Source organism: Cornus florida, unplaced genomic scaffold, assembly GCF_030987335.1.
Source record: "Cornus florida cultivar Cherokee Brave unplaced genomic scaffold, ASM3098733v1 CherokeeBrave_3.0.0_Hap2_Chr05, whole genome shotgun sequence".
Taxonomy (NCBI): Eukaryota; Viridiplantae; Streptophyta; class Magnoliopsida; order Cornales; family Cornaceae; genus Cornus; species Cornus florida.
In genome coordinates this window covers 49,447,547-49,459,275 of record NW_026775575.1, presented here as the reverse complement: position 1 = coordinate 49,459,275, position 11,729 = coordinate 49,447,547, and the positions used below count along the sequence as shown (strand labels likewise).

Sequence of the window (11,729 nt, the reverse complement as noted above, 5' to 3'; positions counted from 1 at the left end):
AACAAATGGAGCCTTAAAGTTTAATATAAAACATGAATCTCAGATTAAAAAATATTTTATATTCAAACAAATGGGGCCTTAAAGTTTAATATAAAACATGAATCTCAGATTGCTATATCAAAGTGAGTATATGAAATCCATCAATACACAAATCAATTTATGGGTGCGTTTCTTCTATGTGGGTGTGTGTATATATAATAGTTTATTTTTTTTTTACAGCCATACAAAATATACTATCGGGAATAAGACCCGCGTGCAGATTAAATAAAAAAATTCACTTTTTACCACTGGGTTCACCTGTGGTAAAATATAATTTCTACTATGGTTTTCCATTCACCATGGCAGAAGAATAACCGTTATCTTATTCTATTACGGTTCACATGGAACTCTCATAAAAAATGCGTGGTAAAAAATTATTTTTCTTGTAGTTTGCATGTCTTAGATTGCTAAATTTTAACTGAAAAAAAAAAAAAAAAATTGTATTTGAGAAAAATATAGAATTAGAATTGCACAAAGAAATAAAAATAGTTAACGTTTTTTATCGTATTTTTAAAACAAATCCAACTACGATCTAAATGTATCAAAATATTTAAAATTGTTTCAATTGAGTTCATGGTAAAATTGAAGTATTTTTAGAACCTGAACCTCAACAAAAATATTTCCTGACAAATATAATTCGCATATCAGTGGCCAATTTCGATTTCGCAACTAGGTGGGGTAGGAATTTAAGACAATTAGTGAAATTTACATGAGCATGCATTGATTGATTCAAATGTTATAAACGTCGTGCATAAAGTCCAGGCTCGTGATCCACAACATGCAATCCCAAAATGATGCTCATATAAAAAATAAATGACTTTTGTTCTAATCATGCTTGCTGGTACTTGTGACACCTCTCTATATATATTGATCAATGTTTTAAGAGTTTCACACAAAACATTAGACAAGCTTAGTTTATAAGATGGATATGACCAATGATGAGCTTAATAAAGAGATTCTCCATTCTCAAGCTCACATATGGAACCACATGCTCAACTTCATAAACTCTATGTCTCTAAAATGTGCAATTCAACTAGGCATACCAGACATCATCCACAAGCATGGACAACCCATGACTCTCTCCGAGCTTGTTGCAGTGCTCAACATCAACCAGGCCAAAACATTCTGTGTCTATCGCCTCATGCGTATTCTAGTTCACTCCGGCTTCTTTGTCAAGCAAAAAGTATCTGAAAACGAAGAAGAAGATGGTTATTTGCTCACACCGGCTTCTCGCCTCCTCCTCAAGGAGGAGCCATTGAGTGTGAGACCATTTTTGCTAGCCGTTCTGGATCCTATTTTGACAAAGCCATGGCATCATGTGAGCCAGTGGTTCCAAAATGGTGATCCCACGCCGTTTGACACGGCTCATGGGAGGACATTTTGGGACTACGCGGGCCATGAACCAAAGCTGAACCATTTCTTCAATGATGCAATGGCTAGTGATGCAAAGTTGGTCACTAGTGTGGTTGTTAAAGATTGTAAGGGTTTTTTTGAGGGGTTGAAATCAATCGTTGATGTTGGGGGTGGCACCGGGACTGCGGCGAAAGCCATCGCGGATGGGTTCCCACACTTGCAGTGCACTGTGCTTGATCTACTGTTGGGAAACGTACAAGTTTTAAAAACTTTTCGAGGGATTTTGATTCATAGATCTTGATTCATCACATAGAGACAAGTTTTATGCAAAAATAAAAATATGATGTATCATTCAATTAATGGATTGAATACTTACATCAAAGGTCTGAGTAAACCTTTAAAACTTTCCTCTAAAGTGAATGTTCTCACTTATTGTAGATCCCTTAGCAAGATGCCTTCTCCTTGGATCTCCATCTTCTTGGTAATTATTTTGCCTTTAGAAATCACTCATAAGCCTCCATGAATTACCTTGGAAAACTAGGCTTGTGGGAGCCTCCATTAGATGAGAACATAAACCCTAATTTTCTAGAGAGAGAAAATTTATTCCTTATTCCTTCTCATAAAAATCACCCCCTAAAATATACATAGACCATGTATATTTATAGGCAACATAAAAATAAAGAAAAGGAAACAACAAATCCTTCTCCATCTCTAATTCATATGTCTCAAATCTAATATGATTCCAATATCAAGTTGGGCTATGAGTGAGAATCCATTGGGCCTATTATTTTATTGGCTACAATGAATTAATAATTGGCCCGGTCCATGGACCCAATTCAATTAATTCATAAATTAATTTCTACTCCACTAAAAGAAATTAATTGAACTCCAATTAAATAATAAATAACCTCTAAGTCAATATTGCACTTTGACCCCTCTATGCATAATTAGTTATCAGATAAATATAGCCATCAATCCGACTACTTAATTAATATATTTATTTTGGTACCTTTGATTATTTCTGGTTCGATCACAATAAAACATTTGTTTGACAAAAATAATAATTTAAATAAATAAATATATAATAAATCATTTTGTCTAAAAACACACGAAAGCCTTCGAATTTACTTTGTGATCAACCATAATCAATACAAAATAAATACAAGTAGCAATGATGCAAATATTGAAAATATAACCATCTAACTATTAATTACATAACTACCCAAAGTGTCGGTCTAAGGATCCCGAAGAATCCGCCGAACAAATCAAAGTAATTATTAATTAATAAAAGAGTCTATACTTTTCTCATGCTTAAGAGTCAAATGCCATGACGGTGATAGGGAGTAATTGTATACGACGGCTCTCGCAATATATCTCAACCTAACGCGGATCCAGTTCAAGTCTTAATTAATTATGAGTCCATCCATAATTACCGACTATGAACAATTTATAATTACTATTTATATATCATGCATTGATTGTCATCACATACATATATATAAATATTTCTTGTAATTAACTGGACACTATCAATTTCATAGTGAATTGAAATATAATACATTGAATTCACCAATTATATAAATCATAAATATTTCAGATATATCAGGAACATATGTCAATACAATCCAGATAGGAATTTGCTATGCCAGGGCATATAAATCCCAACAGCTCCCACTTGTCCTCATAGCCAATTCAAATTGCACCTAACTCCAATGTTATCCAGATGATGATCAAAATTATTGATCAATGACACCTTTGATAATGGATCAACAAAGTTGTGTTCCAATGCAATGTTTTAACTACAAGTGCATTTTCTTGCCGGACAATATCATGTCGAACATGATACTTCCTCTCAGTGTATCTTGTTCCTCTATGGAACCTTGGGTCATTGGTTTGGACTACTTCTGCACTATTGTCACAATATAGCTCGATAGGCAGGCTAGTATGCTCCACAACCTCTAAATCAGTGAGATCAAACCAATAGGCTTATATTGCCACCTTTAAGGCTGCAATATGTTCCACCTGCAGGTTTGAGTCAACAGTTGAAATCTGCTTGACAATCTACCAACTGATTTCCCTTCCATTAAGTGAACATACACTAAGTCATGAACCTCATAGTATCTACTTCTGATTGAAAATCAGAACTAGCATACCTGACTAGGACCATATCATCACATCCATAAATGAGTATGATATCATTGATTCTCCTTAGGTACTTAATGATATTTTTCACAATAGACCAGTTGTCAAGTCCAGTATTGGACTGATCTCTACTGACTATCCCTACCATGTAGCGGATGTCCTGTTTGGTATAGACTATGGCATATATGAGACTCTCATATGCCGAAACATATTGTTCCAGTCTCATTTGCTCAATCTCCTCTGCTAGTCTTGAAAAACTACTTACTAGAGAGAGCGATCCATATCAATAAAGCAAGAACTCATTCTTTGAGTTATGCATACCAAACCTGGTCAAAACTTTATCAATGTAGGATTATTAAGATAAGCCTATTTTCCTTTTAACCTGATCTTGCAAAAGCTTGATCCTAGGAATATAGCTTACATCTTGAAAATCCTTCATTTAAAAGTAATTGAACAACTACCTTATAATTGATGACAAAACTTCCACGTCATTATAAATGAGTAGGATATCATCAATATATAGAATTAAGAAAAATAATGACATTCCCTTGTACACTCATGATTTATTCACTAAGAAATCTTCTGGTATCTTTTTGTAGATTAACTTGCCTTCCATAGGAATCACCCTACTAGAAAGTTCTACAAGATCCCAGAATTTATTAGAATACATAGATTCCAACTCTGATTTCATAGTAACTCACCAAAACGATCTGTATCCACATCGGTTCACGCTTCCGTGTAGCTTACTGGGTCCAACTCATGTTTAACAGGGATGTCCATAATGGTCTCACCTAAAAACATGATTCTGTCGAATTGGATGATAATCCTCCCACTACATCAATGTACCGATGCAAGAATCTGTGTAGTAGATGATGCTAACGCATCAATAGGGAATTCATATATTATTCTCAATCTCTATAATAAGTGTGTTCACATGTGGTACATCTGGTACTCATACCAAATTCTCTAACATTATGCTACTAGGTATGTGATTCATAATATGATTCTCCTATAGATAAACAGTGAGTGAAAACAATCAACTTTTATCTATGAGATCATAAAATAATCCATCCTAGTGACATTTAGAGTAGCTATCAAATCTAGCATGCCTATGATCTGATTCCAACTTACTTGTCCATATCAAACGCACGTGTGCAAGACTACCCCATATGTGCATATGATTCAAACTAATATTTAGTCAAAAACACAGCTCAACGGTATCCTTGAGACAGACTAAGATGGAATGCAGTTCATAATGCGCATCGATGTCATTAACGCTAAACTCTTAAATGAAAGAGATAATGTGGCATTACTGATCATAGATTTAACCATGTTAAGTGGAATTCTGTTATTCCTATTTGACACCTAAATTAATTTAGCGTCAATTACGGAAAACTGGTACACAACACCCTCATTGACCATATAGTCTTTGCACTATCCCAAGAAATACTCAAACACTCGATCAGATCGAAGTGTCTTGATAAGTTTACCTAATCTGAGCTCCACATCAGTCTTGACCCTCTCGGAATATACCAAAAGTATAAGACTTGTGTCGCAACAGGTAAATTTATCCAAAACGTGAGTAATCTTGATTGGATGTTCATAAGACTACACGTGTACGTGTGTACCGACTCCAATTGTTCTTTATGTCTATTTCATTTGGCTGATTAAGCCCTTAGAGTTATCTATCCTTCAAAACAAGATTCACAAGTTTGGTTTAGGCTCCTCTGCCTCACTAGGTAATAAACCTTCTTTAACCAATCTTTAAATCTCATTTTGATTGATTACAACCCAAAAATAGACACCAAAAATACAATGAGTCAGGAATAACAAATTTTCTCTTAACATTCAATCTAGAAGATGCAACATTAGTTTTTACATCCTGCAAATCTTAAGAGCTTGTGATTATAGTATATTAACCATCTTTCAATACACCAGAAGTAATCGCATATCTATTCAATTTTATAAAACCAGTTTTACAAAATAACAACACAGTTTTTATAAACCACAAGTGAAACAAGAATAAGATAGCGTCTAACTTCTGTGCATAAAAATAGTTCTCTAATACTAATATCCTCATACTCTCTATTTTCAGATGTAATACTCCCACTGACTTAGCTACAACCTTGACATCAGGTTAAGAGATAAATATATTTCCATATCATTAAGGCTTCTGGATTCCTGAAATCCTTACAATAAATTGCAAACATGTTTAGTGGCTCCAGAATCTATCCATCAGGAATTAATAGACGCAACCACATAACATGGCTCAATGATTAAATATATATTTTCCTATGCCATGTCATTGCTTAAACAGTTCGTCCTTTAGTGTTTTAGTTAGCGACAAAAGAAACAGTTTCATTCGCCCTCAACATACACTGCCTTATTCCCTTTAACCTTTTAGATACCTATGTTTTGTGCTAGCCTAGTCCTATTATCATCCTTCTTCTTTACTTTGCCCGTCTACTTGGGCCTAGAAGAAGATGGTATAGACTAGGTTAGATTGATAGGAACGCCCAAACTTTTGATTATCCCTTCATCTGTTACCAATTCTATAAGAATATCAGCGAGTGTGAACTCAAACTGATTCCTTATTTAGTTCACTCTAACCGAACAAGTTTGGTAACAAGGCAATAATCATGTCAACTTGAAACTTAGCACCCAAGTCAGCCCTATTGATCTCTAGCTAATTTTAAATAATAAACAATCATTTTCCAAAATTCGATTTCATACTGGAGTTCCTTAGGCTATCTTGATGCTATTCAAGTCTGATATAGTACTTTAGCATACTCTCTATCTAATCTCACCAAAACATCTTATTGACATTTAACATGATACTTGAAGAAAATAAAATAATGTAAATGTTAGCTTTGGAGCGTATTCGAGGTAAACTCTAGAATATTGCACCAATTCATCTCATTTGTCTTATTTCACTTATTCAAAGCGTTAATGTTCTCTTGGGTATCTTAAAGTAAAAATATTAGGTTTTAGGAGTAGTAAATACATTTGTACCACCACGTTGTGAATAAAATATCTAAGTTCCTTTCTCAGTCAATATTAATGAGATCCAGTTACATTGAATATGTAAGCAAGCAGATAAACTGGATTAGACATAATTAATTTGAATATAAATGCATTCATACAATATGCAAGGTGAATTATTAATAATGTCATGCATATGTAAAATTAAAATGAGCTTGTTAACCACATAATACAATAAATCTCAATCGAACAAGAGATCATTATCATTATTGGTGAACAATCCCTTTTAATTAATGCGGGTCCCTCAACTCTGTAGCATAATAAATCAACCAATCAATATGTCAATAACTTATCCTGTTGGAGGAGTTCATTATTACTATTGTTGAGATTCATTTACTATTAGGCGAGCACTTCCATTAAAATAGTATGTGGGTCCCTTAACCACTGCATGAAAAATCGAATAACCAATACGCCAATAACTTATTCGGTTGGCGAAGTTCATTATTGCTATTGGCGGGCAAATCCCATTATTTCCATATCTCTTAAGACAATTCCTTGTCTATCTATATGAAATGATTCCCGATTATGTTTAGCCTTTCTAAAATCACCTAGTATAGACCACTCCGTTGGGGAACTAACACTATTGATTTTAGATTGAGTGTATAACGTTATTAATGCTCTAATGAAAAATAAAACATTAAATATGTTGTCATTATAATCTAGACTCTTTAAATCATGCGTAGGGCCTTATTTTTAAAGATCTAATTACAATGAACATTTAATATTTTTATTTTCATGAGACAACCATTCTTGTAATATTAAGACTCTTCAAATCATGCGTGGGGCCTTATTTTTAAAGATCTAATTACAATGGTTTTAATAACGAAGGCCATGGGGCAATGTATAAAAATTCCCGCTCCCACTCAATTTTTAATCATTCATAATTAGGGTTTTCATTTTATTCATTTACATGATATAATGCATGCAAAACGTTTTGATTTTAATCCAATTAAATTTAGAAAATATTTGGACTTTAAACGATTCACTAATATTTAACTTGAGGCACACTTCAAAAATAATTTATAAAAATAATTTTTTGTTTCCCAATAAGTGCCCTCTAATTAATTAGTAATCAAATCCAATTAATTTTCATAATTTAACTAATATAAATCAAGCCATTTAAATAAATATCATGGATCCAATGCATGAATAATAATTAATTAACAATTATATATTCCATGCATTTCATACATCGCATAAATAAATAAATAACAGACAAAGTAAATAAAATGGCCAATGGAATCAGCATTTAACATTTAACTACTCTCTGAGTATTGCGGGAAGATCATCCATCGGCTTGCAAACACCCACATCAGGCTGGTTCGCACCGGGAGAAGCAAAACACCGCTTGGAACGCGCCTGGAGGGCCCCACACGAGCTCACACGTGCCTGGGGCATGCTGCAGGTGAAGACACACGCCCCCACGCGCTGGCACGCGCGTGGAGCGCGTGGTCTCACCTCCACGCGCCTGCACGCGCGTGGAGGGAAGGTGGATTTGGCTGGTGCATGAGACCCACGCGCCAGCATGTCATCTACGCCTCCAGCTCCTGGCGCGTGCTTTTCACGCGCCAGGCTCACCACCATAGACCTGCACTTGATTCTAGCCTCCTCCGACGTCTCTTCTCGCCGCCGGTGATGCTCCGGCCACCGGAAAAATGCCGGAAAATCCAGAAAAATTAATAAAAATTTTCAGAAATTAAATTAGGCCTTAAAAAATTTCCGAAAAATTCGGAAAAATTTCAGAAAATTTCTGAAGCCTAATTTAACCCTCTTGGACCTTCTTGAAACTTCATAGCATCCTTTGATGAATATTACATGGCTTTAAAAATATTTACAACTTGAAATACAATGGGAAAAATAAATTACATCATTGAACTTTCAAACGGCTAAATCAAGGCCTTAACTACATTCATCCAAAAATAAAATTACATGTAATATTCCTATAAGCTTCATCCATGGCCCAACCATACATAATCATTCATTCACAATTATTCATACATCATCATGTATCAATATATATCAACATATTAAATCATACATCAACATACATCAATAAAAATATATATGAATATAATTTTGGATCCATGAATGATGATTTTCATAAAATCATGATCTCTAATAATGAATCAAACCATGTGCTCTGATACCACTGTTGGGAAACGTACAAGTTTTAAAAACTTTTCGAGGGATTTTGATTCATAGATCTTGATTCATCACATAGAGACAAGTTTTATGCAAAAATAAAAATATGATGTATCATTCAATTAATGGATTGAATACTTACATCAAAGGTCTGAGTAAACCTTTAAAACTTTCCTCTAAAGTGAATGTTCTCACTTATTGTAGATCCCTTAGCAAGATGCCTTCTCCTTGGATCTCCATCTTCTTGGTAATTATTTTGCCTTTAGAAATCACTCATAAGCCTCCATGAATTACCTTGGAAAACTAGGCTTGTGGGAGCCTCCATTAGATGAGAACATAAACCCTAATTTTCTAGAGAGAGAAAATTTATTCCTTATTCCTTCTCATAAAAATCACCCCCTAAAATATACATAGACCATGTATATTTATAGGCAACATAAAAATAAAGAAAAGGAAACAACAAATCCTTCTCCATCTCTAATTCATATGTCTCAAATCTAATATGATTCCAATATCAAGTTGGGCTATGAGTGAGAATCCATTGGGCCTATTATTTTATTGGCTACAATGAATTAATAATTGGCCCGGTCCATGGACCCAATTCAATTAATTCATAAATTAATTTCTACTCCACTAAAAGAAATTAATTGAACTCCAATTAAATAATAAATAACCTCTAAGTCAATATTGCACTTTGACCCCTTTATGCATAATTAGTTATCGGATAAATATAGCCATCAATCCGACTACTTAATTAATATATTTATTTTGGTACCTTTGATTATTTCTGGTTCGATCACAATAAAACATTTGTTTGACAAAAATAATAATTTAAATAAATAAATATATAATAAATCATTTTGTCTAAAAACACACGAAGGCCTTCGAATTTACTTTGTGATCAACCATAATCAATACAAAATAAATACAAGTAGCAATGATGCAAATATTGAAAATATAACCATCTAACTATTAATTACATAACTACCCAAAGTGTCGGTCTAAGGATCCCGAAGAATCCGCCGAACAAATCAAAGTAATTATTAATTAATAAAAGAGTCTATACTTTTCTCATGCTTAAGAGTCAAATGCCATGACGGTGATAGGGAGTAATTGTATACGACGGCTCTCGCAATATATCTCAACCTAACGCGGATCCAGTTCAAGTCTTAATTAATTATGAGTCCATCCATAATTACCGACTATGAACAATTTATAATTACTATTTATATATCATGCATTGATTGTCATCACATACATATATATAAATATTTCTTGTAATTAACTGGACACTATCAATTTCATAGTGAATTGAAACATAATACATTGAATTCACCAATTATATAAATCATAAATATTTCAGATATGTCAGGAACATATGTCAATACAATCCAGATAGGAATTTGCTATGCCAGGGCATATAAATCCCAACATCTACCTCATGTGGTTGTTGGCTTGCAAGGGACTAAGAACTTGAACTATTTTGGTGGTGACATGTTTGAGGCAATTCCTCCTGCTGATGCTGTTCTCTTAAAGGTATGTATGGAGCGAGATATTTCTGTTTTTTTTTTTTTTTTTTTTTTTTTTTTTTCATAATTGGGGTGTCTGGAGTATGTCTTGACTAATCCAGAGGACCATGCAAGGCGCCGCCCCACACAGATAAGGTAAAGATCTACCGGTGTGAGTCCTAAAAAATTGTTTGCATCTAAAAAGAATCCATCCTAAAACTCTAATAGTGGAAGGAGCACCAATTCTTTTCTAACTAACTATGCCAATCCCTTGAAATTTATATATGGAGTTTTCTTTGTGATTTACTCTAGTTTTGTGAAGGAAGAGAGAAGTAAAGAGCCACCCTTCTGGTATCTATATCTATATATATATATATATGATCTATAATATGTCTAGTGGCACTTCACTTTTAACTGTGCTTTTTCGATCATAATTTAATTGTCATAAATATAAAAATTGACATGCATTACTAATTACTGAAATATATATAGAATCATATTTGTTATTCTGAAAATCAAAACCTTTATCAAATATTAAAAATATAAAACACGTTTTTGTTTTGTTTTTTTTTTTTTTTTTTTTTTTTTTTTTTCAGCAAAAAATACGTACACATACTCAATCTCATATTTGTTGTGCTGCTTTATGGGACATAACGCTCACCTATCACTTTGGTAAAATAGCTTTACCAAGGTCACGTTATTGTGCCTAGGTAAAATAGCTTTACCAAAAGTCACATAGTTGTGCACAATTATTTAAGTCATGATTTTGAAAAGTTTATGCTACTGATAATATGAGTGCAAATGACAAGCAGTCGATATTGCATGATTGGAGCGACGAAGAGAGTGTGAAGATTCTGAAAAGATGCAAAGAAGCAATTCCGAGCAGGGACAAGGGAGGAAAGGTGATTATCATAGACATGATGGTGGAAAATGAGAAAGGAGATGATGAATCTATAGAAATTCAGCTCTTCTCCGACATGCTGATGATGGTTCTTGTCACCGGTAGAGAGAGAAACGAGAAAGAATGGCCAAAGCTATTCTTTGATGCTGGTTTCAGTGACTATAAGATCACCCCCATACTGGGATTAAGGTCTCTCATTGAGGTTTATCCTTGATGATGAAGAAATATTTTATCAGTACTGTTTGGTTTTGTATTTAACATTTGCATGGTTAAGCATGTTATATGTTTATTATATTGGACTTGTGTAAATGTCCATAATTAAGAATAAGGTATGAAATATCACACACACACACACACACACACATATATATATATAAAAGAGGAAGGTGTACGTAGTTTAACTGCTTGATTGTATTTGGTTCAAGGCCTAGCTGCTGAGGTACTCCTAACAGAAGCACGTGTCTTGATGATTTTATTTTAGGGCTAAGTGCAGACATCCACCCTATATTATAGGTTTTGTGCACACTGACCTCTTACTTTTAAAAAGTGAGCAATGTCCGTCTTTATTGTTGGTCCCAACTTGTTATTCAGGGTTTGCGCTT

The 11,729-nt window shown here is 33.8% G+C and overlaps 1 protein-coding gene across 1 annotated transcript; it reads left to right on the top strand.

Moving 5' to 3' along the window:
• The first annotated feature begins 961 nt into the window (after positions 1-961).
• Positions 962-11,410, top strand: LOC132310146 (trans-resveratrol di-O-methyltransferase-like). Its single transcript, XM_059808367.1, has 3 exons — positions 962-1,628; positions 10,151-10,254; positions 11,039-11,410. Exons 1-3 carry the CDS (start codon positions 962-964, stop codon positions 11,339-11,341), a joined length of 1,074 nt encoding a protein of 357 aa, XP_059664350.1. The 3' UTR covers positions 11,342-11,410.
• Positions 11,411-11,729: the final 319 nt, after the last annotated feature.